We start from the raw sequence: 27,645 nt of genomic DNA, 5'->3' as shown, positions 1-27,645 counted from the left end.
AATTACTCTGTTTTAATGTTTTAACTGCTTAAATTATTTAACTGTTTTATATTTGAAATTGTTTACTTTTAAGTTTGACTAATTGTTGGAAGCCGCCCTGAGCCATTCGTGGGAAGGGCGGGATATAAATCCCAAATAAATAAATAAATAAATAAAAAAATTTCCATTACTTCTCTCAGAAAGAGAGAGAGAGAGAGAGATTCAAATGTATAATTCTTCTGTTTGAAATGTAAACCTAGCCTAATGAAAGAATGTCAGGAAATGGTTCATTGGTTTCATTCTCTCCACAAAACAAAAATTCCTTATTTGCATTTGATAAAAATATAACTGGAGAACAAGTGGATGGCTGACTAAAGAATTAAGTGTTTTTTCCGTATCAGCAGCTCTCTTGTGTTCAACTCAGGTCTCAGAAGAATGACATAGCATTTGGGCAAAAAGATACAGCCTAGCAAGCCAGCACTGGAAGCTAAGATGGAGAAGATCTCCACAGCCACCGTATCTTTTCCTTTCGTGCTCAGGTAGGTGGGGACAAAGGACAGCCAAACACTGCAAAAGACCAGCATGCTGAAGGTGATGAACTTGGCTTCGTTGAAACTGTCAGGCAACTTTCTTGCTATGAAAGCTACAATGAAGCAGATGGTGGCAAGGAATCCAATGTAACCCAAGGCACAGTAAAACATGGTGACTGACCCTTCATTGCATTGCATGATGACTTCTCTACTCAGTGAATGCTTGTCGATATCTGGGAAGGGTGGAAAAGAACCAAGCCAAACAGCACAAATGGAAACTTGAACAAAGGAGCAAGAAATAACAATAAAATGTGCCAATTCTTTCCCCACCCATTTCTGAAAAAGGTTTCCTGGCTTGGATGCCATAAACACCACAATGACAGTCACGGTTTTTGCCAGAACAGAAGAAACAGCAACGGAGAAGATGATGGCAAAAGTCACTTGTCGGAGGAGGCAGGTCACCTTGTCAGGCTGCTCGATGAAGAGCAAGGAGCAGAGGAAAGAAAGGAAAATGGAGACTAGCAGAATGTAGGTGAGGGTCCGATTGTTGGCTTTAACGATGGGAGTGTCCCGGTATTTTATAAAGGACAGAATCACCAGAGCTGTTATCAGAGACAGGAGAAGAGCAAAAAAGGCTAAAGCAATGCTCATCGGCTCACGGAATGAAAGAAAGTTTGGGATCTTGGGAAGGCAGTGGTTTTGTTCCTGGTTTGGATAATGACCTTCAGAGCAAGGGATGCAATAATCCATGTCTGAAAGGAGAAGAAAACCTACTGAGGCACTTTGATTCTACAAGAAGAGGTTTTTGTAAGATAGTAGCTAATATTTTCTCCTCAGTCCATGATGAAAACAGTTTTATAAACCTGTCCCAACATTGAAAATAAGTAAGAAGCAATAACACCATTTGCACCTTCCGGGGTATACCGAGATGAACGCACAAATCCTATTGTGGTTGAAGAACTTTTGTTGTTCCTGCTGATCCTTCTCAATTTCCTCACCAGACAGCCTCTGTCCTTCAAACAGAACTAAGCCATACTGGTGTTCAGGAATTCTGTTACTTTTAAATCTAAATTCCCATAACTTCACAAAATCTCTGGAAACAACTGGAGAAATACACAGGAATGTTCAACACCAGTAAGTGTAAGGAGTGGTAAGCTGCAGTACTGCAGTCCAAGCTCTGCTCATGACCTGAGTTTGATTCTGGTGGAAGCTGGGTTCAGGTAGCCGGCTCAAGGTTGACTCAGCCTCCCATCCTTCTGAGGTTGGTTAAATGAGTACCCAGCTTGCTTAGGGGTAAAGTGTACATGACTGGGGAAGGCAATGACAAACTACCCAAATAAAAAATCTGCCATGATGATGTTGTGAAAGCAACGTCACACCAGAGTCAGAAATTACTGGTGCTTGCACAGGGGATTACCTTTACATTTTTTAAAAGTCTAAGGTTACAAAAAAATTCCCATCTTCAAATATATACTAATGAAGTCTGAACTTTGGGAAACTGAGAAGGAAAGAGACCTTGAGTTCCTAGTGGATAACTCAATGGTGTGCCACAGCAGTGAAAAATGCTAACTCTATGCTGGGGAGCATTCGAAAAGGGATTGAAAATAAAATACCAGTATCAAGCAGTATCACAATGCCCCTATGTAGATCTGTGGTGCAGCCTCATTTGAAATACGATGTGCAGTTCTGATAACCGCATCTCAAAAAGGACACCACACAGCTGGGAAAAGTACAGCAGAGGGCAACCACAGTAATTAAAGGATTGGAGGACTTCTCCAATGAGGAAAAGCTGAAGAATTAGTTCAGAAAAGAGATGACTAAAAGAACAGACCTGATAGAGGTTTGGAAAATAAACATTGGATAGAAAGTAGGGGCAGAACAAAATAACTTTCTCTGCCTGACCCGAAATACTAGAATTCAGGGGTATTTCAGGAAACTGATGGGCAGCAGATTCAGCACAGACAAAAGGAAGCACTTCTTTACACACAACCTAATTAAAAACAGGGACCGATTTCCCACGAGCCTTACGCCGGTCTCACGCTCCTCTTCTCTGTGGGGCTTCCGCCGGATTTCACACTATCTGCCCCGGGACTGTAACTAGCTTCACCTTTTCCCCACGGCAAACAGAAACTGGTTTTTAGAGGATCTTGTTTGCTGCGGCGAAGCAAGTTGCAGCCCTGGGGCAGATAGTGTGAAATCCAACAGAACCCCCGCTGAGAAGACGAGTGTGAGAGCGGCATAAGGCTGGTGGGAAATCAGTCATGGAATATGCTGCCTGTTGATGTAGAGATGGCCACAGACTTTGGCAGCTTTAATAGGGAATCAGATTCATGGAAGATGGCCTGTCAGTGGCTTCTGACCTTGTTGACTAAAGGGAACCTCCACATTCAGAGGCAGCAAACCTCTGAATCTCAGAGCCAGGAGACAACGTCAAGGGAAGGCTTTGGCCTCTATACCCTGTTGTTGGCCATCCAGATGAACGGGTTGGCTAATATTGAGGAAGGATGCTGGAGTTGACAGACTGCTGGTCTGATCCAGTAGGGCTCTACTTCTGTTAAACATTCTTAATGCATAATGACAAAATGGCCAATTTAAGTCTTTTTTGATAATTCCTCAAAGAGTAAATGTTTCAAATTCCCACACTTTGAGTAATGAAACATTTGGGGAATCTTTAAAAGGAGGAATCTTTCCCAGAGCATCTCCTACCTTCTTTGTCTGACATTTTCCCTTCTGGACACAGATCACAATCGTAGCAGCAGAACTTCTCCCCTTCCTTCTTTCTCTTGCTGTAACCAAGTTTGCAGTTCTCATTACACAGGGAGGAAGGAGGCACCTGTCCTTGAAGAAAGCAAGAATTTAGAACTGAGGACAAAGTAGGAGTCTAGTAGCACCTTTAAGACCAGAAAGTTTTATTCAGAATGTAAGGTTTCGTATGCATAACACTCTTAACTCACCAGCTATATGTATTTCAGCTCACTGTACCCCATCCCCTCGTCTGAAGAAGTATACACGCATACGGAAGCTTACATTCTGGATAAAACTTTGTTGGTCTTAATGGTGCTACTGAACTCCTACTTTGTTCTACTGCTTCAGACCAACACAGCTGCCCACCTGGATCTTAAAACTGAGAAGCTATCATGAGTACTTTGTCTCAGAATTACTCTACAAGTTGTCAATGAAATGGAAGTGTGATATCTGGGATCTCAAAGATGGCTCATAGTGTGTGAGAGGAATGCACACATGTGATTACATGTGGCATTTTTGTTGCGCTTATTGATTTGATTTGATTTATATCCTGCCCTCCCTATACAGGATGCTGTAATTAAGAGCTGATTTAGCAAATGTCATGGATTAAAAACATCATGGAATCCATTTGCTCCCCTTAAGTCTTCTCCTTTCCCATTTCATTAAACGATGAAGGGTTTTGTATTTGTTTGAGAAACACTGAGATGGTTTCTCACCTGTGGAAGGTGCCTATTCCACTTAATCTCATCCTGATCAATTATCACTCGTTGACTACGGGGAACCTGAGGATCCAGCCTCCCGATCTTGACTCTGACATAGGACTTATTTGGAAAAGCGATCATGTTGGTAATATCGAATCCACCTTTCAATTCTCCATGTTCATTGAAGGCCACTTCATCTCCAGCGCTGTTGTTGAAAGCAATTGTCTGAAGAAGGGTGTTGAGCTTGGTGGAAAGAGAAGGAGCATTTAAGGGCATGGACTGAATTGGATGGGTTGGAGTGTGCTCACCAATACTTCTCAGTGTCAAACAGAGTTTTAGATTACTTTCTTCTAGGAGAGAAGTTATTTATGAATGCAACTAATTTGTTCTTTTGCCCATGAAAATAAACTTCCATTGCCAGACACAAGACAAAGGAAAGAAGAAGAAGAGGACTGCAGGTTTATACCCCGTCCTTCTCTCTGAATCAGAGACTCAGAGCGGCTTACAAACTCCCCCCACAACAGACACCCTGTGAGGTGGGTGGGGCTGAGAGGGCTCTCACAGCAGCTGCCCTTTCAAGGACAACTTCTGCAAGAGCTATGGCTGACCCAAGGTCATTCCAGCAGCTGCAAGTGGAGGAGTGGGGAATCAAATCCGGTTCTCCCAGATAAGAGTCCGTGCACTTAGCCGCTACACCAAAAATGTGATGTGAAAGGTGATGTGAAGAGAGTCAGTTTGATCTAGCGGTTAAGTGTGCGGACTCTTATCTGGGAGAACTGGGTTTGATTCCCCACTTGCAGCTGCTGGAATGGCCTTGGGTCAGCCATAGCTCTGGCCGAGGTTGTCCTTGAAAGGGCAGCTGCTGGGAGAGCCCTCTCAGCCCCACCCACCTCACAGGGTGTCTGTTGTGTGGGAGAAGATATAGGAGATTTTGAGCCGCTCTGAGTCTCTGATTCAGAGAGAAGGGCGGGGTATAAATCTGCAGTTTTCTTCTTCTTCCTCTGCTGGACACTCTGGAGAGCTGCAGCTAGTCTCAGTACACCTTGATCCAGGGCCGGATTAACAAATAGGCCAAATAGGGGCTGGCCTATGGACCCCCATGCCTTCATTGGCCCTGGGCCAGCTTCCCCCCCGCTTGCATCTCTCCCAGCCTGCACGCACAGCCAGCAACTGAGCTGCTCTTGGCTCAACTTGCCTGGTAGTGCATCCTTCTCATTTGCACAAGGACTTATCCGTGGCACATCCAGCTAAATAGAACAAGTAGTATTCTCACAATTTTTTTTGCTTAATTTCACATTTTTTTTTAAAAAAAAATTAAAATAAAACTGTGGATAAAAAATGTAAATAGTTTCAAGTTTCTTCATTTTTCCTACAATTCTGTTTTTTAATTTTTTGGGGGGGGGGGGGTGAGGGCTAGCAGCAGCTCACCTAGGGCACCAAAACCCCTCGCACCAGCCCTGCTCAAATGAGCAGGGAGAAAAGATTAAAGATCCCATTTTCCCACTCCTGCCAACATATTGAACCCCAAACATGGCAGAGGACTAGTGTTCCCGCTAAGCTAAGTTAGGGTGAACCAGCTCACAGTTTTTTAGCCTCTGGCTCACACATTTTTGTCTTAGCTCAGGGAACACGGCCCCAGAGCAAACTAACTGGTGCAGTAGAAGACGAAGAAGACTGCAGATTTATATCCCGGCCTTTTCTCTAAATCAGAGTCTCAGAGCAGCTTACAATCTCCTTTATTTTCTTCCCCCACAACAGACACCCTGTGAGGTGGGTGGGGCTCAGAGAGCGCTCTCACAGAAGCTGCCCTTTCAAGGACAACTCTGCAAGAACTACGGCTGACCCAAGGCCATTCCAGCAGCTGCAAGTGGAGGAGTGGGGAATCAAACCCAATTCTCCCAGATAAGAGTTCACTCACTTAACCACTACACCAAACTGGCTCACAGCTTTAATGCCAATAGCTCAGGAAGCAGAGTTTTTGCTCAGAAGACTCCACAGCTTAGAGGGAGCATGGCAGAGGACTCTCTTTTTCCCTAACGAAGAAGAATTACCTTCCAAGGTGGCACATCCAAAGAAGCCAAGCTGCCTCCAGTCTCTATTGCTCTGTGGTTGATTCTAGATGAGTCCAAGATGTGTAGGGCATGCGCAAGGAAATAGACGGCATTATATATACCGTAGCTATGGCTGGTCATCCTCATTTCAAAAAAAGGTGCTGGGACAGTCTCCAGCTTCTCCTCTTCGGTGCATGTCTTACCAGAGTGTTCTGGGTTAACAGAACCTGGGAATGCACAGTCGAACACTTGCTCCCAGAAGTCCTTGATAAAGCCATCCCCCTTTGCCTGGGAAGGTTTTAGAAGTTGAAGAAATCTATGGAAGCCTCGGATGGGCTTGGAATGAATTGAGAAGGAAAGAGTACCATGGAATATCTCTATATCAAACGCTTTTAGAAAAGTGGTGAGTGCAAAATCCATCTGGGCGGTTGTAATCCACACTTTTCCTGTAGAGGTCCTCTCTCCGTAGTCAGCCCCTGTGAGATTCATCACCATCGTGGGCATGAAGATAATGGTCGTCAGCCAAAGAAATGCTCCACTTCCTCCATAGACGACAATTGCATTGGCTTCGCTGTCCAAGAACTTTGCATTACTACTGTATAGATATTTGTTCAGAAAAAGTATGTCATCCCAGGGGAGCTTTCCTGTAGCCTTTTCTGTGAAAGCTGCACAGATTCCATTCCTGGAAAGCATCGGCTCCAAAGTCTGCAAGAAACGATCTCCCCTTTCGTCATCCAGAGTGATGAGCCCAACCCATCTCCACCGGAAATGCAGAAGTAAGTGGACAATCCCCTCATACTGAAGGGCTTCCTTGGGGAACATGCGGTAAAAAGATGACTGACTGGTTGGGACATCCACATCCGATTCAAAGGAGCCAAATGACAGCTAGGAAGGAAACAAAAAGTCATGTTATAGAGCAGGGGTGGCCAACGGTAGCTCTCCAGATGTTTTTTTTGCATCTGGAAAGCTACCGTTGGCCACCCCTGTTATAGAGGGATAATCAGACTACTTGACTCTATTCATCACCTTCTTCTTTAAAAGACATTTAAATGTTACTCCAGATCTTATACTATCCCCAATGTAAATGGTATAAAATACAACTCTGCTTTCCAGACTGTTCCACATGTTCTTTGTCTGCATATTTCAGCCTTCTACTAGTATAACTGTTGGTAATTATTTTATTTTATTTAGAAACATTTATTAGCCATCTTTTCAACTTGAATATTCAACACGCATCCTTTGGAGTCCTTTCTGACAATTGTCATTTCAAGTTCCATATCACTCCCAAATCCCCCGTGTAGAATTGGCCTCTTATTTTTTTATTCTTTGCAGTACTTGATAATAGATCAGCAAAGGTGATTAAACTATGTGTGAGATTTGTGAAAGTCCAAATAATCCCAGTTCTCTGATCGTACCTGTGGGATCTTGTAAAGACTTAAGAGAGTCGCCATGTCTGATGTGGTTTCAGAACTATAGCCCCCAATTATGCCAGCCATTTTTTTCTGGTAGCCACATTTGTAGTTTGGGACAAGTTCAGCTGTGGTGAAGAGCAGGTCCAGGGTGGGTCTGTAAATCCATTTTGAATCATACGTGGAGTCATGGATGTGGAACCCAAGAGTAATGTTGGGCAAGATGGTGGGGTCCTCATTGATCTCAAAGATGGCAAACACCAAGGCCAGGACATGCTGGTAGAACTTTGTTTTCACGCTACAAAGACAATCATTGTTTAAGAAGAGAATGTTTCAATGCACAGCATCTGGATTGGTCACAGTATTGTGTCTGAGAACATCACTAGGTGCCAGCTGAATGAGAGAAATGACCCATCGGATTCACTATTCATTTCCCATAGTATAATGCTCTTGGGAAACCTGCAAGCTGGACATGGAGCCATCTGCCAGTGACTGATTTTCAAATGGATACTGGAGGTTCCTTTTAGTTACCAAAACAAATAGCCCTTGATAGAACTATGGATTTGTCTAATTCCCTTTAGGATGCACAATCCAGTAGCCTTCAGCAGAGATTTTATGTCTGTCCTATATTGCTAAAATAAATAAAGTTTAGTGATTCTGAAATCTGCTGTTGTGAACAGTGGGGAAGACACTCTTGTTCTGCTTTCCCCAAATTCTCCCTTCCCCCAAAATATCTCTCTGCTTTTTGGCTTAAATACAGGAGATATTTAACCTGAGGGACAAAAATGTTTGCCCATTGATGCTGCAGTTGCTTCAGTCTGTAGTGATAAATATCACAAGCCTCTTGTGTCATACAAATATTTTTGCATATACGTCACACTGACATTTTTCTCAGAATTTTTGTATTTTTCAAACAATAGTTCCCTCCTCGTTACTTTATTTTCAAGTTTTGGCATCCCCGGTGTAGAACTGGCCTTTCTCAAAATAGCCTGCATTTGGGTGGATGTATATTTGATGCTGTCTGAACTCTCTGCTCACAACCTGAGTTCAATCTCAGCGGAATCTGGTTTCAGGTAGCCGGCTCGAGGTTGACTCAGCCGGCAACATGAGTCTGCCGTGAAAATGTTGTGAAAGCAATGTCACCCCAGAGTTGGAAACGACTGGTTGCAAAGGGGACTACCTTTTACTTTTTATATTTACTGCAGCTTTAAAAAAAAATCTCTACCTCCTGCTATGTACCTTCTAATCAAGGAAATATATCCAGAGGAGTTGGCTGCGTTATTCGGTTGCTGCAAAATAGTAAAGAGTCCAGCAGCACCTTTAAGATTAACAGATTTTATTTTAGCATAAGCTTTGGAGAAACAGCTCTTGTCATCACAGTTCTGACAGAGAGAGCTCTGTTTCTTGAAAGCTTATGCCACAATAATTCTGTCAGTCTTTAAGATGCTACTGAACCCTTTACTAATCTAGGAAAGTGTATAAATGCTAAACAAAACAAAAAAAGTGCAATCTACTTATAAATTATTAATGAAGCAATATGGTATAAGCATAATCTTTGGCCTTGGAGCGTGAGTACTTTATTTGGGTAGCCACAATGCTTAGTGCTATCCATTATTATTAAAAATGCCTACTGAGCTTTGCAAATATGCAGATTTGCTCAAATAAAATCAGATATCATCACCACCACCACCACCTCTGTGTTAGCGGAACAATGATTCTCTTACATCGGATAACATTTATCAACCTGGCAGGGATGCTGCCTAAATTCAAGCTTTTGCAAAACGCAACCAGTATGAGACACAATTCCACCAATCAGGATTTCACCAGGCTGATATGACTGTTGTGGAATCTGAGGAGGATGGTTTCCAGTGCACTTCATACTACGGGATTTATACACAAGGAAGTAGTATCGGTATCAGCACCAACATCACAGATTCTGCCATATGCAATCAAAAAACACCTTTCTCCATTTGGACTCTGTGTAGAGTCGCCTCTTTAGGGTCTCCTCTAGAGTATTGTCAACATTATCTTCAGCCTGGTTTTAAGAAGATGACTCAGATGGCTCTTGTCTCTTCCAACACACTTTTAAAGGGTACACGTCTGAATCTTATCTTCCATGTCCCAGCTGTTTGCTTTGTGTGCTACTCATGAGATATTGAGTAGCAATATGGTCTCTCATTTTAGCAGTGAATGGCTCCATGGAAGCTTTTATAACCAGAACATGGAGATTTCATTTTGGATTGTTTTTTGTCTCATTCTGGAAAACTACTGAAAATTCGACTGATTGAAGAAATGACAGTCATTTTGGTAATTATACTGGAGCTAATCTCCTCTGGAAGACTGTAATGTCCTGAGGTCATTAGCTGCAGAAATAGTGAAGCAAAAGTATTTGTCTGATCTCATCTAGCAAGATTAGCAGCTGGAATGGTGTGGTCAGACCACCAGAGGCCATGGCCATCCATGATGCAATCCAAACAACAACAACAAAAAATGGGATGGGATTCTCAGACAGGAAGTAGCCATGCAAAATCAGTGAGCAACTTCTCCTTGGATGCATCTATTTGTTTATTGATTCAGAACATGTCTGCACCACTTGTGCAGAGAACCTGTGCAAGCTAGTTTACAACCTAAAACATGATAAAGCAACAAAGAGCATAGAATCATTAAAAGTTCTGAACAGAACACCCTAAAAATCCAATAGTCTAACTCAACCTAAGACATATGCAGGGCCTTTTTTCTGGAAAAAGAGATGCCGCGGTGAATGGCGGAGAAACACATGGTTGCCCCTCCTGAACTTTCAATCATTTTTTGACTCCTGAAAGCTTATGACTCAAGAATTCTTGTAGTTACAGGACTCCAATCAAACTTTGTATAACGATTCTTAATACGACCTCTTTGGACACTGGATCTCACTCAAGAGTTTAAAAGATGCCCATTCAGTATTACTGTCATGAGGGAGGGGGTGTGACTCAGTGGTAGAGGCTCTGCTTGGCATGCAGAAGGTTCCAGGTTCAATCCTCAGCATCTCCAGTCAAAATGCCTAGGTAGGAGGTGATGTGAAAGACCTCTGCCTGCTACCCTGGAGAGCCGCTTCCAATCTGAGTAGACGACTGACCTTGATGTACCGATGGTCTGATTCAGTATAAGGGAGCTTCATGTGCTCCTGTGTTCATGGCTACTGTGTAGAGCAGGGGTGGCCAACGGTAGCTCTCCATATGTTTTTTGCCTACAACTCCCATCAGCCCCAGTCAGAACGGCTGATGGCTGGGGCTGATGGGAGTTGTAGGCAAAAAACATCTGGAGAGCTACCGTTGGCCACCCCTGGTATAGAGTGTGCACTATCCCACCACACAAATGCACACCATGTATAAGATCTGGTAACTTTCTAAGCTAAGGAACTTGCCTTATGTTTAACATCTGATGGGGCATATAGAGAGAGAGGGACAGAGGAATTGTGTTTTACCCATTTCTTTTTAATCCCTTGCTCACCCCAAGCTGTGCTAAAAGTATGCTTGTGAACATTTTTCCTTTAATAAATGATTTATACCTAGGCTGTCAAAAATGCAGCCCGAGGGACAGATCAGGCCCCCAGAAGGCTCCTCTCAGGCCCTACTGTCATCTGCTTCCTTCTTCCTCTCTCTTGCTTCCTTCTGCATCACCGCTTGCTTTTTCAGGCTTGTTCAACCACACAGGAGCTACAGAGCAAAGCCTCTGTTTTCTCTATTGGCTGACCAGCACATGAAGCAACTTATGTATAAAAGCTCTCAATGCCCAAACGTTTCATGTTTTCCCCTGGGTCTTAGGCTCAAAGCATTGAACATGACATTTCTGCAGTGGATGTCAATAAATCAAAGGTAGGCTTGCAACTTACAGACACACATCTGAACAACACCTGAACAGCGTACTCAAGATTACTTCAGCACATTGTCTCTCGATTTTGATGCAATAATTCAAAGCAAGAGGTGTCAGTTTTCAGAAACTGTTAGATAGACAAAATTTTGCAAGAGTGCTAATCTTTTAAGCGCATTTTACTCTAAGTTTTTTTTTTTAAAAAAATAATAATTTGTGTTTTTCCATGTCCTTTATAAAATTTATATCTCCACTACCTGGCATTACATCTTATGACATGCATGGCCCGGCCCGACAAGGTCTAATTTATGTCAGATCTGGCCCTCATAACAAATGAGTTTGATGCCCCTGCTTTATACAATTTGATCTTTTTAGTGGTTTTCTGTGCTACACAGACCCCCACCATCTTGGACATGCTATTTTCGAAGGAGTACCAGGAGGAAGGGGAGGACAGTCAGTTAGCAAGTGGCTGTTCCCCCAGTGGTGCTCAAGGCAGTAAGCTGTTCCCATGGTAACCAGGTGCAGAAGAGATGCAGGAGCAAGGCCTCAGAACTTGGAAGGGAAGTTGGGAGTCCTGACCACCACAGGGGCAATCCCTACAAAGGGCAGGTAGTGGTGGTTAGGAAAGCCTTAGAGGGCAGGGTAGCACAGGGCCTAGGACAGAGCAGGACCATTCTGCTACAAAGGGCAAAGGGCTAGGACACCCTACTGGAAAGGGACCCAGAATACAATGCTCTGCTTGTGAAGGGTCATGGATCCTACAGGATTTCAAAACGCTCAGGGGAACTATAGGATCTCAGTGGGAATGTGGACTGTAAACCTTGACGTTATTGAATTTTTACCTCTCATTGACCTCTTGTGGAAGTCACCCTTCTGGTTTACCTCTGGGTGACCGGAAGGCGTCCAGGAGACATCTAGGATGACCTTGGCAGAGAACTCACACTAAATCTGACAGATGGTGGTACAGTGCTCTTTAGAAGACCACGGCTTTTTTTTTGTAGCAGGAACTCCTTTGCATATTAGGCCACACCCCCTGATGTAGCCAATCCTCCAAGAGCTTACAGGCCTCTTAGTACAGGGCCTGCTATAAATACCAGGAGGACTGGCTACATCAGGGGTATGTGGCCTAATATGCAAAGGAGTTTCTGGTACAAAAAAAAAAGCCCTGGAAAGACCTATAAAGCAGCAGGGATTGCAGCAAAGAGATGTTATCGCTGCTACTGCATCAGAGGTGGCTTGTTATTGCCTGCCACTGCGTAGTGACTCTGGACTTCCTTTTACTCTCGCATCCAAGTATCAACCGAGGTGTCCTCGTTTAGCTTTGGCGATCAGGCAAGATCAAGCCAGCCTGGGTCATCCAGGTCATAGTTACAGTAATAAAATACATCTTGTTATATTACTCAGTGGCATTGTAAATTTGCATCAAGATGTCTTCTCAAAATTGGATGATAATTTCATCCGCTGCATCTCCATCCCCAAAGACAAGCATTGGAGGTTGTGAAGCTCTGGGTTCCAGGGACTCTGGCAATGGTCCTTGGGGAACTAGTTTGGCCCAGGGCATGAAGTCCTTAGTATGGATGCAGGGAACCCTCGAAAATGCAAGCCTTGAGACCCCTTATGTTAGGAAGGGAGGAAAGCCTTGCAGAAGTAAGACATCTCCACTGCCCATATCAGGTATTAGGAAAGGGACAATCAAACACCATCATGTTCTCCAGGGCTTTTTTTGACCAGGAACGCACAGGAACACAGTTCTGGTGGGCTTGGTGGCATAGGGTGTGGCATAATATGCAAATGAGTTCCTGCTGGGCTTTTTCTACTGAAAAAGCCTCACGTGAAACAATTGTGATATCAGTGGGTGTGGCCTAATATGCAAATGAGTTCCTGCTATTTCACTATATGGAATGGTGCTGATTGCAGGGGTGTGGCCTAATATGCAAATGAGTTCCAGCTGGGCTTTTCTATAAAAAAAGCCGTGGTGTTCTCAATGGCATTTTGGGGAGAACGGGATCATTCATGTTTCAAAGTCAGAAAAGGATTTATCTAATTTTCAGGAAATAACCATTCTGTATTGAGCGGATGAAAGTAAAACCATCCCTATGATGTGTCTACACATATAAATTAGCATTACCTACAGTTAGATCATATAGAGAAACAATAATGATTTCCACATACAATTATGTTTATCGAACCAGCTGGAATGCATAAAAATTGTACAGTTGTGAGTGCCTTATAAAATAATGCAGAATTCATTTTATTGTATGTGTTACAGAATATATACTTGAAAAGTGCTTGCACAGTATTTTCGTGGAAATGTGTACTGTTGCCTTCCAGTGCACAAAAGCAGTCAGAAACACTGAACAGGGATCTGTGCCTTTGATGTCTAGCACTGACTGCATCAGCTTTATCTTGGAGAGTACTGTGGCATGTTCCTCTTTTTTTACACGGTCACTGTTCTTTTCAAAAAGACCGCTTTTCTCCTCCATAATCGGAACAGTGCCTCCTTTACCTGATCATTCCTCAGACAGTAAATCAGGGGGTTGAGAAAGGGTGTTAAGGCAGTAGGGAAGAGCGCTACTGTCTTAATGACATTTGAATCCGTTTCTCCTCCTGGGTTTACATACAGCCCTACTGGAGGGCCATAATAAAGCGTGACCACCAACAAGTGGAATGATATGGTGGAGAAAGACTTTAACCGATTCCGATTGCCTTTGCTAGAGTTTTTCATCAAAGTGACAATCACAGAACTGTAGGACAGCACAGTAAACACGATGTTGCCGAGGATCAGCACAACATCCATGAAAATCAGACTAACGAGGGGAGCCTTTGGTAGTGGAGGACAAGCCAAAGCCAGAATTGGCCCAGGGTCACACAAAAAATGGTCAATGATATTAGGACCACAGAAAGACATCTTGGAGATCAGTGTCACTGGAACAATGAATGCCAGGAAGCTAAGGACCCAAGAAGCAGTTACTAGGATGTAGCAAAAATTTGGGGACATGATCTGTGGATATCGCAGTGGGTGGCAGATGGGCTTGGTGGCAGGGGGTGTGGCATAATATGCAAATGAGTTCCTGCTGGGCTTTTTCTACAAAAAAAGCCTTACGTGAAACAATTGTGATAACAGCGGGTGTGGTCTAATATGCAAACAAGTTCCTGCTATCTCACTATATGGAATAGCGTTGATTTCAGGGGATGAGGCCTAATATGCAAATGAATTCCAGCTGGGCTTTTTCTATAAAAAAGCCGTGGTGTTCTCAATGGCATTTTGGGGAGAATGGGATCATTCATGTTTCAAAGTCAGAAAAGGATTTATCTAATCTTCAGGAAATAACCATTCTGTATTCGGATGACAGTAAAACCATCCCTATGATGTGTCTACACATATAAATTAGCATTATATAGAGAAACAATAATGATTTCCACATACAATTATGTTTATCGAACTAGCTGGAATGTATAAGAATTGTGCAGTTGTGAGTGCCTTATAAAATAATGCAGAATTCATTTTATTGTATGTATTACAAAATATATACTTGAAAAGTGCTTGCACAGTATTCTAGTGGAAATGTGTACTGTTGCCTTCCAGTGCACAAAAGGAGCCAGAAAGACTGAACAGGGATCTGTGCCTTTGTTGTCTAGCACTGACTGCATCAGCTTTATCTTGGAGAGTACTGTGGCATGTTCCTCTTTTTTTACACGGTCACTTTTCTTTTCAAAAAGACCGCTTTTCTCCTCCATAATCGGAACAGTGCCTCCTTTACCTGATCATTCCTCAGACACTAAATCAGGGGGTTGAGAAAGGGTGTTAAGGCAGTAGGGAAGAGTGCTACTGTCATAATGACATTTGAATCTGTTTCTCCTCCTGGGTTTACATACAGCCCTACTGGAGGGCCATAATAAAGCGTGACCACCAACAAGTGGAATGATATGGTGGAGAAAGACTTTAACTGATTGCCTTTGCTAGAGTTTTTCATCAAAGTGACAATCACAGAACTGTAGGACAGCACAGTAAACACGATGTTGCCGAGGATCAGCACAACATCCATGAAAATCAGACTAACGAGGGGAGCCTTTGGTAGTGGAGGACAAGCCAAAGCCAGAATTGGCCCAGGGTCACACAAAAAATGGTCAATGATATTAGGACCACAGAAAGACATCTTGGAGATCAGTGTCACTGGAACTATGAATGCCAGGAAGTTAAGGAGCCCAGAAGCAGTTACTAGGATGTAGCAAAAATTTGGGGACATGATCTGTGGATATCGCAGTGGGTGGCAGATGGCCAAGTACCGATCCAAGGCCATAGAGGAGAGGAAGAAGCATTCTGTACTGCCAAGAAAGAAAAATATGTAGAACTGGAGGAAGCAGGAACTGAAGGAGATGATCTTTTTGGCCAATGCCAGGTCTAAGAGCATGCGGGGCACAGTGGTGCTCACATAGCAGATCTCCAGCCACGAGAAGTTGCTCAGGAGGATGTACATGGGAAGCCGGGACAAGCGGGTGTCAAGATGCACCAACGTGATGATGGTGATGTTCTCCGCCATGGCAAGCATGTAAAGGAAAGTGAAAAAGGTGAGGAGCAGGAGTCGTTGCAGCTGCCCAACTTCAAAGCCCACCAAAATGAATTCCTGGACTGTCCTGTTGGTGAACTCCATCTGGAATTAGAGAACAGAGTAATCATTGCATACGATATACTCTTATCTGGCTATTTGTCTCCATAGAAAGAGAAATGCTATAAAGACATGGCATCCAGTTAGGGAGAGAGGGGATGTCCACCTTTCATATCACATCCATTTAGTCATAAAATCATAGAGCTGAAAGGGATCTCCAGGGCCATCTAGTCCAACCCCCTGCACAACGTAGGAAACTCACAAATACCTCCCCCTAAATTCATAGAATGTATTGTTCCTCTGGGTACTTATAAATAACGAATTATAAAAAGTAATAGCAAAACATGCGCTTTGAGTAACCTTCTGCACAGGGTAGGTAGGAATGAAGTTACTGCAAAAAGATGGTCACAAGTTCTAAGCTCCAAAACTCAGAAATCAAAAATGTCAATGGTTATTTATTTTTTACTTTGGCTATTAAATTGCTGCCAAAATTACTGTAAAATCAATCAATTAGAATTAAATTATGAGAAATCAAAAGTGTTAGTGTTCTCGAAATCTAGGAAGCAATCTTGAAGGGTGGGTGACTATGAGTTCGAACAAGTAAAACACTTCACGTACTTAGGGTAACATTTCCAGGCTACTACATCATGGACCCAACAATGCAAAGTAACGATTAATAATGCCAAAGCAAATGATAACTCACTTCTGCGTTTCTGTTTCTCTGAAAAAGGGAATCAATATGTTCCAGCTGTGCTCAAAGTTTTTAATTTGAAAATTGACCCTCAATTACTCTATGGAACCCCTATTTGGATTGATTCAATAAATAAAGCAGTTGAACAAGTACACTCAGGCTTTCTACAGAAGATTTTGGGTTTTCCATCTTGCGTACCATATTCACAACAAAAAAACATGCTCCTGAGTCTTTAAGATTTTTTGTTATTGAAAAATTCAATTTCAATGTATACAACAGAAATGATGTTAATAAATGGTTATTACAACGTGAGGCATTCTGGATTTTTAAATGTAATTCTCTTCAACCAAATGGTTGAAACTATGAATGTGATTTGTCCTGCTTTATATGAGTGTTTGCAGCATCTGTAGACTTGATGTGGCTCCTTTAAATGATCACGTTAACTTTGAACACCTGTAAATGTGTTTCTATTTCATGACTGTATAGTGGGTTTTAATGGTCGCTGGAGCACCACATTATAAATATAACTTTCATTGCACTTGAAGGATTGATTTCCATTATCAACTTTGTAATCTTTTGCATTAAGGTAAAATGGTTCATTTGTTTATCTGAAACTATTTTTGTATGGATTATTTGTATACTCAGTTTGTACTCTTCTTCACTCAGCCTGTGGAAGCTTCAGAGAAACAGAGGCAGAGAGGCGCCGCCTTCGTAGCTGCCTGCTACTGTTTGCTTTTTTTCTACAGCAGTTTGACTTGTGAAGAAGACTCTACTTTGCCAGTTCTTGGCTGAAACCATTTGGAGGCCTTTTGGTCCCAAGAAAGACTGTGCATATTAGGCTCGGCACCTTCCCAGCTAAGCCGGCTTCGCCCGCGATCAAGCTGGGTGCCATCTTTGCCCCCACGGATGAAGGGAGGAGCAGACCGCCAGTCGGATGCTCCCGAGCTGTTGGGGGGTGTGGTCAGGGCTTTATAAGCCCTGGCTCCGCCCAGACTGTCTGTCATCTCCGGCGGGGCCCTACAGCGCGAGCGGCGGCTGATTCCGGGTGGGCTTTAGGCATTGGGTTGAACTTCGTGCTGCATGAAGCGCGCGTGGCGGCCATTTTGGTTGAGCCGCGTGCTCTGGGAGGATTGCCTGTTACTGGGCGGCAATTTTAGGGCTCGGCTGAGTTCTTCTTTGGGCGGCCATTTTAAAGCACATCGGCTGAACGCTCATTGCTGGGCCGCCATTTTGGCGCGACGGTGGTTGGGCTGGTTACGCCAGGTGCGGGTGGCAGTCATTTCTGGGAGTCCCCATCTGGCATTTTGTGGCAGCGCTGAGAGGCATTGCCTGGAAGTTCAGCATTATCAAATGCGTGTGCTGCGATCAATTTTGGGGGTCTGCTTTTTGAGTTTTGTTCCCATCTTTGTGAGGCCAGGGTGTTAGCCGTAATATTTGGTTAGCATGACGCCTAGAAAGGGTTTGGGGAAGGCTAAGGGCAAACAGCCGGCTTGCCCGCCCAGGGGCTGTGGCGGGCAACTTGGGCCTGATTTCGGGAGAGCGGGTTAGGTTGGCCATTATCCAGCAGCTGGAGGCGTTGGAGCAGCAGAGAGTTGCTGCAGGGGCCCCTATTTGGCAGGGTCTCCGCCGCGCTTCGGAGCGGTCAAAGTGACCCATGTTTGAAGCGGAGATGCTGGCCCGTTTGTCTGCATTGCAGGGCGGCGCAGCTGTACCTGATCCTCCGCAGCAGTTGGATGACGAGGAGGATCCTGGTGAGGACCCGTCGGGGGAGCAGTCGACTGGCGGCGGCTCGGGGGACGGTGTGCCTCAGACTCCGGATGGTGCAGGACCTTCTTTGGATGCGGGTAAGTGTTTTTTGCAACAGACACCACATTGGCCATGGGGACCGGTGCAGACGCCACCCCTCCCCCCAGTGATGGGGAGTGGGGTTTGGGGCGGAGGGCAACCTGGGGCATCCACTGTTCCCTGGGATTCGGGGTCTCCTTGGGCCTGGGCCCTGCAGAGTCCTGCAGTGCAGGGGCCCGGTTTAGGGGTGGCTGGCTTGAGTAGCCCTGGACCACAGACACCGGTCCAGCAGGCTGTCCCGTCTACCTCTGCGGCGGCGACGGTTGCACCCATGCCAGGGGTTTTGCCGTGGGGTGGGCAGCAATATGCACAGTGGCATGGGCTGTGGCCCGGGGGCCTGGCGGTGGGTGGTTTTACCCCCCCCCCGTTCCTTACTCTAACATACCATGCCACGCGCTCCCATTTGGCGACACTTCGTTGCCTTTGGGAGATCACCTAACGAGCGCCACGTGTGACAAAATTTTGCGTGGTGAGTACATTGACATGTTTAGTCTCCTGTATCGTGAGCTCGAAAAGAAAAGCAAGGACGAGCTTGACGAGAAAGAGAAAGAAAAGCTGAAGCGTAGGAAGGTGGATAGGACCTGGGCAAACTGGTTGCCTGGGTTTCTAATTTACGCGGGAGTCATTGCCCGGGCTCAGCCAGCACGTGCCGCCGCCTTGTTCCAATACATGGATATAGTGTATAGGGCTTACTCGGACTTTGTCAGTGCAGCTTGGCTGCAGTATGATGAAGCTTTTCGAATGAGGGCGGCGGTCAATCCAGGGTTGCCTTGGGACCAGGTCAGCCAACAGCTCTGGTTGCAGCTGATGTCTCCGGCCAAGCCGAATGTGGGAGACAGGTCCGACAGCGGACATTTGGTTCACAAGCAGCTGCAGCTTACAGGGGCCTGCCCAGCGGCGGGCCAGCCGGTTCAAACCCGGATGCTTTGTTGGGAGTTCGCTTCCAAAGGAGCGTGCCCTAGGAAGCCCTGTAAGTTCAAACACGAGTGCCCGCTCTGTAGCGGGCCTCACGCCATGTCGGCTTGTAGTAGATCAAAGCTGAGGGGAGGGGGCAAGCGCCCTGGTGGTGACAGTGCAGGACAGCAGCCCCCTGGTAAAGGGTCCCAGTCCCATTCGGCTGAGGGTACTCAGTAACCTACTGAGGAGGTACCCACGTAAGTCAGATGGGCAATATTTGTGGGACGGGTTTTCATTTGGTTTTAGGATCCCATTTCAGGGGCCTAGGGCCCCTTATTTTGCGTCCAACCTCAGGTCTGTGGCCGGTCTTGAGCACATTGTTCGAGCTAAGATCGCCAAGGAGTGTGAAGAGGGCAGAGTCCTGGGCCCTTTTGACACTCCGCCTGTCCCAGCATTGAGGGTTTCCCCTTTGGGAGTGGTGCCAAAGAAAGCACCCGGGGAGTACCGCCTCATACACCATTTGTCCTACCCCAAAGGGGCGTCGGTTAACGATGCCATTCCAGAGGAACTATGTTCGGTTAGGTACACTTCCTTTGACCAGGCGGTCAAGATAGTGCCAGGTTGTGGGGTGGGGGCGGAGATGGCAAAATGCGACATCAAGTCGGCATTTCGCCTCTTGCCAGTTCACCCCGAGGATTTTGAGCTCCTGGGCTTTTGTTTTGAGGGCAGATTTTATATGGATCGTGCCCTCCCCATGGGTTGCTCTATATCCTGCGCAGCTTCTGAGCGATTTAATTCTTTCTTGGAGTGGGCATTACGGGACAAGACTGGGTGTACTGCCACTGCGCATTACCTTGATGACTACCTTTTCGTGGGTCCTCCGGGTACTGGGCAGTGTGGCAGGTTGCTACGCACCTTCCAGGGGCTGGCTGATGAGCTGGGGGGTGCCCCTGGCACACGAGAAGACAGAGGGGCCCTGTAAGGTGCTTACCTTTCTGGGTATTGAGCTGGATACGCTCAGCCGGTCTTCTCGACTGCCAGAGGCGAAGGTAACCGACCTTAAGGCTAGGTTGGCCGCCCTGATGGTAAGGCGCAAGGTCTCTTTGTTGGACCTGCAACAGTTGGTTGGTCACCTCAACTTTGCTTGCAAAGTTGTGGCACCAGGTAGGGCCTTTTTGAGGCGTCTTTGCGACGCTATGTGCCAGTTGCGCTTCCTGCACCATAGGGTCCAGAAATCTGCGGGCATGCGGGCGGACCTGGAGGTATGGGTTAGGTTTTTAGAGGAATTCAATGGTGTTTCCTTTTGGAGGGAGGATTTGAAGATTGAAGCTGAGCTTCAGATCTCCTCCGATGCCTCAGGGTCGACCGGGTTTGGAGTCTATTTCAGAGGGCACTGGTGTGCAGAGCAGTGGCCGGCAGAATGGCTGGATAGCGGGCTCATTAGGGATCTGCACAAAAGAGTGTGGAGCAACAAGCATCTGAAAAAAGGCACAAAGATCAATGTTTACAAAGCGGTTGTGATGACAACCCTCATCTACGGCTCCGAATCGTGGGTTTTATACCGTCATCACCTGCGACTCCTTGAGCGCTTTCATCAGCGCTGCCTTCGCACCATCCTCAACATTCACTGGAGTGACTTTGTGACCAACACTGAAGTTCTCAAGCGGGCGGAGGTTACCAGCATCGAGGCACTGTTGTTGAAGACGCAGCTGCGCTGGGCAGGGCATATTTCTAGGATGGAAAACCACCGCCTTCCCAAGATTGCCCTGTATGGCGAACTCTCCACCGGCCATCGAAATAGAGGGGCACCAAAGAAGAGGTACAAGGACTCCTTGAAGAAATCCCTTGGCACCTGTCGCATCAACCATCACCAGTGGTCTGACCTAGCCTCAGATCGCAAAGCATGGAGGCACACCATCCACCAGGCTGTCTCTTCTTTTGAGAACGCACGCATAGCTGGTCTTGAGGACAAAAGGAGATTGAGGAAGAATCGCACTGCTACAGCACCAACCCTAAATCAGACTTTTCCCTGCAGCCACTGTGGCCGGACCTGCCTGTCCCGCATTGGTCTTGTCAGCCACCAGCGAGCCTGCAGCAGACGTGGACTATTGTACCCTTCTTAAATCTTCGTTCGCGAAGTCAAGCCGAGAGAGAGGGATCTGACATTTTTGGAGTTTTTCCCTATCCTTGTTGCAGTTTGGCTCTGGGGTGAGCAGCTTGCCAACCATTCTGTGCTCTTCTGGTGTGATAACATGGCAGTGGTACATGTTATCAACTCCTTGACCTCAAAATCCAAGGTGGTGATGAATCTGGTTAGGGCCTTTACGCTACGTTGCCTCCAGTTGAACATTTTGTTCACGGCGAGGCATGTACCCGGTGTCTGCAATGGGGTGGCAGACGCTCTATCTCGTCAACAGATGGAGCGTTTTCGGCAGCTCGCCCCAGAAGCGGACCCACGGCCGGCGCTGATGCCATGGGAGCTATGGCAGCTTGGGAAGCCGAAGCCGGTAGGGCCATTCAGTTGGCTTTAGCGCCTAGCACCAGAAGGGCCTACAATAGAGCGGCCTGCCAATTCTGGGAGTTCAGGAGGGCGGCTGATTTGCCGGATTGCTGGCCGATTCCCACGGCCCACATTATGCAATTCAGCGTTTCCCAGAAGGAAAGGGGTTTGGGGCTTAGGACTATTAGGGGCCAACTGGCTGCTTTGGCCTTTTTGAGTAAAGCCCAGGGGTTTGTGGACAATACGTCCGACTTCCGTATTAGGAAGATGTTGGAGGGTTGGGCCAGGGAGCGTGGCCCGTGTTCTGACAATCGGCAGCCCATTTCCCCTGCTGTTTTGAAGGGGTTGTTTGGATGCTGGCCTGTTATTTGTTCTTCTCCTTTTGAGGCCGCGTTGTTTCACGCGGCATCATTGTTGGCGTTTTTTTGGCGCGTTGCGCATCAGCGAATTAGTTTTGCAATCCAAGACCGACGTGTCCCGTCGGGCGCTGCAAGCCGGGGATGTCAAAATGGTCCAGGGGCAGATCATTTTGACGCTACGGCGGTCCAAGACTGACCAGAGGCAGCGGGGGTCCATCATAACAATTGGTCCGTGTGAGGTACAGGAATTATGTCCGGTGCAGGCAGTTACACATTACATTCAGGTCCGGGGCTGTGTGGAGGGCCCCTTTTTCCTGCACGAGGATGGATCCCCGCTCACCAAGTTTCAGTTTTGGGCTGTGACGAGTCGAGCATTGGCTGCCATTGGCCTGAGGGGGGTCAAATTTGGTACACATTCGTTTCGCATTGGAGCTGCCTCCACAGCGGCTTCAATGGATTACACGCCATCCACTATTCAACGGATTGGGAGATGGCGGTCAGCGGCCTTTAAGACATATGTGCGCCCGTTGTTGGCCTAGAAGGGTGCCTATTGGTGGCCTAGTTAGAGGTCATTCAAATTTGGGCTTTACTGGTTTTGATTCACCGGTTTAACACTATTCTGTCTTTTCAGGTGCTGTGGCTCGGGGTGAGAGACGGCGTATTCTCATCTGTGGGCACAGCATGGTATTCTGGGCTGCCCATCAAGCTCGGCGGTCTTCAGTTGGTACCCAGCTGGGGCTCAGTGCTTGGGCTGTCGTGGAATGGCTGGGACGGCGGGGCCTACGTTGGCCCGGAATTATGCCCCTATTGTTCAGGGAAAGGGCTGGCAGGCCTCCACACATCCTTGTCGTTCATTTGGGCGGGAACGACCTTGGGATGCTGCGAGGGAAGGCTCTCTCGCAGCAGGCCCTGGCTGATCTCCAAGAAATCAGATGGAGATGGCCGGGGGTGCTTTTAGTGTGGTCTGCTATTCTGCCACGCAGGGTGTGGAGGTATGCCCTTTCGCCTGGGGGGATTGAGCGCGCTAGGCGCAAGGTTAATAGGGCTCTTCAGATAGCCATGGAGGGTGGTTTGGGTTTGTTCCTGCCTCATCCGGCCATACGGGTCGAGGATGCTGACCTGTATCGGCCGGATGGTGTCCACCTGTTGGAGTTGGGCAACCGGGCCTTTTTGGAAGAAATTCGGCAGGGTTTGCGGTCGGCTCTGGGCCGCCCGGTGGGGCGCTAATGCCTAAGCAGAGGCTTGGCATTGGCGGTGGCTGGGGGATGTTTTGGCCACAGGATTTGTAGGGGAGCCCCTATGGCCTAGCACCAGTGGTGCGGGTGGTCTGTATGAACCGCAGATGGGCTACACGGCTCAGTGCGGGGAATGCAGACCACGGGTAGCCTCACCTGGGCGGATCTTTCCATGGGGATCGATGCTAGCCCAGGTGGAGAATGGCTGGGGGCCTGGCCGCTCAGTTACAACCCGAATTACGGCGGGTTTGTGCTGGGGGCAGGGGTGCTCGCCCTTAGGACAAGGCGGGGTCAAGGGTGACCCCAGGGCTTGTTCTGATAGGTCTTATCCCTGCCGAGTTTACAGGTTAATTGATTTAATAAAGCGGCCCAGTCATAATCCAACACCTGTGTCTGTCTCTTCTTTCGACTGTGGGGGCAAGGCTCGGCACCTTCCCAGCTAAGCCGGCTTCGCCCGCGATCAAGCTGGGTGCCGTCTTTGCCCCCACGGATGAAGGGAGGAGCAGACCGCCAGTCGGATGCTCCCGAGCTGTTGGGGGGCGTGGTCAGGGCTTTATAAGCCCTGGCTCCGCCCAGACTGTCTGTCGTCTCCACTGGCTCTCTGCCCGCCCACCCGCCCTAGGCAGTACAGGTTTCGACCGGTCGCCTTTTTCGGGGCCAGGTAGGAATTTTTTCTTCTTCACATAATTGGCCCATGTGGAGTTGTTTTTCGCCTACCTTGTACTGCCTTGTAGTGTTAGGTCCTGTAATTTTTTCTGCAGTTGTTGGTCACTGGCTGGGGGATGTTTTGGCCACAGGATTTGCAGGGGAGCCCCACAGGATTTGCAGGGGAGCCCCTATGGCCTAGCACCAGTGGTGCGGGTGGTCTGTATGAACCGCAGATGGGCTACACAGCTCAGTGCGGGGAATGCAGACCACGGGTAGCCTCACCTGGGCGGATCTTTCCATGGGGATCGATGCTAGCCCAGGTGGAGAATGGCTGGGGGCCTGGCCGCTCAGTTACAACCCGAATTACGGCGGGTTTGTGCTGGGGGCAGGGGTGCTCGTCCTTAGGACAAGGCGGGGTCAAGGGTGACCCCAGGGCTTGTTCTGATAGGTCTTATCCCTGCCGAGTTTACAGGTTAATTGATTTAATAAAGCGGCCCGGTTATAATCCAACACCTGTGTCTGTCTCGTCTTTCGACTGTCGGGGCAATATAACTTCACCTAATTTTGTCCTTATAAAGGACTGTGCATACTGTATGACTTCACCTTATGTACAATTCACTGCTTTAAGTGGTTGTTTATGTTTCCTTTATAAATTTCTATGAGAATTTGTTGATTATATTGGAGGCTGGTTTAGTCACAGAACCCTTAGGGGCTCCCTTGCTAGTCACCCACCTAGGGATTGGCATCTCTAGGTAGGCCTCCTGCCTACCTCCTGATTGTTCTTAGCAGATAGTTTGTGGGTTGGTGGGCTGGCAGCTCGGTCACTCTTGTCCCTGTATAACTCAAAAGAGCAATGGTTGGCCTCTTTTCTCCAAGGTCGGGGACAAAGGATGGTGATAGGGGAAGACTCATCCCGAAGGTACTCACTTGTATGTGGTGTGCCACAAGGAGCGGTTCTGTCCCGATGTTATTTAACATCTATTTGCGCCCCTTTGCCCAGCTTGTCAGGAGGTACTGGCTGGGATGTCATCAGTATGTAGATGACACCCAGCTCTATCTATTGATGGGTGGCCAGTCCGACTGTACCCCGGATAATCTAGACCTGGCTCTTCAAGCCGTAGCATCTTGGCTCAGGCTGAGTCGGTTGAAGCTGAATCTGACAAAGATGGAGGTTCTCTATCTGAGCTGGGGTGGCCCAGGAAGGTTGATCCCTTTGCCAGCTCTTGACAGGGTGCCAGTAATTCCAGTCCCTAAGGTCAAGACCCTGGGAGTGCTCCTGGAATCCTCTCTGACAATGGAGGCCAGATAGCAGCTACTACGAAATCCGCCTTTTTGCACCTTCACTAGGTGCAGCAACTGGCCCCTTTTTTGGAGCATGACAACTTAGCAATGGTGATCCATGCTATGGTCACCTTCAGAATAGATCACTGTAATGCTCTCTACATGGAACTACCCTTGACCCTGACTCAGAAACTACAGCTGGTGCAGAACACTGCAGCACGGCTGCTATTGGGGCTCCCTCGATGGGAAAACATTCAAGCAGTGCTGAAAGAGCTGCACTGGCTACCTATTGAGTTCCAAGTCCATTTCAAGGTGTTGGTATTGACCTTTAAAGGCATTTATGGTTGGGGACCTGCCTATCTACAGGACTGCCTTTCTCCGCATGTTCCCCAGAGAGCACTGCATTCAGGGACACAAAAGCTATTATTTATCCCCCGACCAAGGGAGGCCAGACTGTGTGCTGCACGGGCTAGGGCCTTCTTGATGGCAGCACCAGAAATGTGAATGTCCTCCCAGAGGCGAGAAGGGTTCTGCGGGATCTCTCTCAATTCCGCAGGGCCTGCGAAAGGGAACTATTTCAACAGTCCTTCAACAACTAAACCAGGAGAGGACTGCCATCCTACACTGCTGAGGAACTACGATCATAGGATCACTGTCAGAAGATCCCGCCTACACTGAAGTTGAAAAAGGTAAAGGTAGTCCCCTGTGCAAGCACCAGTCGTTTCCGACTCTGGGGTGACATTACTTTCACAATGTTTTCACGGGGTGGTTTGCCATTCCCTTCCCCAGTCATCTGGGGACTTATTTTACCAGCCTCGGAAGGATGGAAGGCTGAGTCAACCTGGAGCTGACTACTTGAACCAGCTTCCACTGGGATCGAACTCAGGTCAAGAGCAGAGAGTTCAGATTGCAGTACTGCAGCTTTACCACTCTGCACCAAGGGGCTCTCCACTGAAGTTGAACAGCACCATAAAATGTTTTAATTGTATTCTATCATTTTTAAATTGCAATTGTAGATGTTTGAACTGATTGTTAGCTGCCCTGAGTCTGCTTGCGGAGAGGGCGGGGTAGAAATCTAAAGTAATAAATATACTTTGGTGGGCATCATAATGCCTATGGGCACCATATTGGGGACCCCACCCTCCTCTGCGGCATCCAGGGGCGGAATTCTAGCAGGAGCTCCTTTGCATATTAGGCCACACACCTCTGATGTAGCCAATTCTCCTGGAGCTTACAGTAGGCCCTGTACTGAGAGCCCTGTAAGCTCTTCCCCATATGCCTTGGAGATCCCTTTTCTGCACTTCAATAGTATTCAATGTGATGCTTTATCCAGAAGACGGTACACCATAAGCACTGTGTCTCCTTGGGGTGTACAGTTGTGAGGCATTGGATAGGCTTGATAGGAAGGAAGAATGCATATGTATCTGGTGGCTTTGTCCCTCAAAGACAATATAATTACTCACCCAAAAAAGCTCTCTTTCTGGAGATAGGCTGCTCCCAGGTGATTTCCACAGGTAACTGCTGTTTTCCTAGTTTAAAACAATTTATTGTAATATATTGTAGTAGCATATCTTCATTTGTCATTAAATGTTAATACACATATATCACATTTTCTCCATCCCACCCCCCACCCTTTTGTGACCCCCAATAGTACATGCTCCCCTATCCAATGTCCCCATATTGTTATTTAATCTAGTTTGTTATAAGGTAAAAAGTTTTGTCTATTATAAAATCTTTTTCATACACACTCAAAGGTTATAATCCATTTTAATAATTTTTCTTCTTAGTCATTGGGGAAACGAAAAAAGGTTGTAGTCCAATAATCATGTCTTTTAAACTGTAATCCATACATCGTTTCTTTAAATATTAACCATTTCCAAAGATCACCAAGTGTCCTTTAACCTTCCATTGTTTTTCAATATATTTTTGAAGCTTTCCCCAGTCATTTTTAAATTTCTCTAAATCTTGTTCTTTTAAGATTCTCGTAAGTTTGTCCATTTCACTCCAATGCATAACTTTCAAAGTCCATTCCCATACTTCTGGAATTTTGTCTTGTTTCCACATTTGTGCATATAATGTCCGTGCAGCTGAAAGCATATACCAAATTATTGTTCTATATTGCTTTTGAAATTTTTCCATTTGTAATCCCAACAGGAAAGTATCTGGTGCTTTCTTAATATTATATCCCAAGACTTTTCAAATCTCCTTCTGAATCATTTGCCAACATTGCTTCGCCTTTTCACAAGACCACCACATATGGTAAAAAGATCCTTCATGGCATTTGCATTTCCAGCATCTGTCCGACAACTGATTGTTCA

At 46.6% G+C, this 27,645-nt stretch overlaps 1 protein-coding gene across 1 annotated transcript; it reads right to left on the bottom strand.

Annotated features, from left to right (window-relative positions):
* Positions 1-350: 350 nt before the first annotated feature.
* LOC132583252 (vomeronasal type-2 receptor 26-like) lies at positions 351-17,454 on the bottom strand. Its single transcript, XM_060254920.1, has 7 exons — positions 17,410-17,454; positions 15,141-15,916; positions 7,422-7,713; positions 6,007-6,891; positions 3,971-4,198; positions 3,216-3,342; positions 351-1,261 (listed from the first exon to the last, which is right to left on the bottom strand). Exons 1-7 carry the CDS (start codon positions 17,452-17,454, stop codon positions 351-353), a joined length of 3,264 nt encoding a protein of 1,087 aa, XP_060110903.1.
* Positions 17,455-27,645: the final 10,191 nt, after the last annotated feature.

The sequence above is a fragment of the Heteronotia binoei genome, chromosome 15 (assembly GCF_032191835.1).
Source record: "Heteronotia binoei isolate CCM8104 ecotype False Entrance Well chromosome 15, APGP_CSIRO_Hbin_v1, whole genome shotgun sequence".
NCBI lineage: Eukaryota > Metazoa > Chordata > Lepidosauria > Squamata > Gekkonidae > Heteronotia > Heteronotia binoei.
Note: the sequence above shows the minus strand (reverse complement) of the source record. Positions and strands in the feature narration are given on the sequence as shown.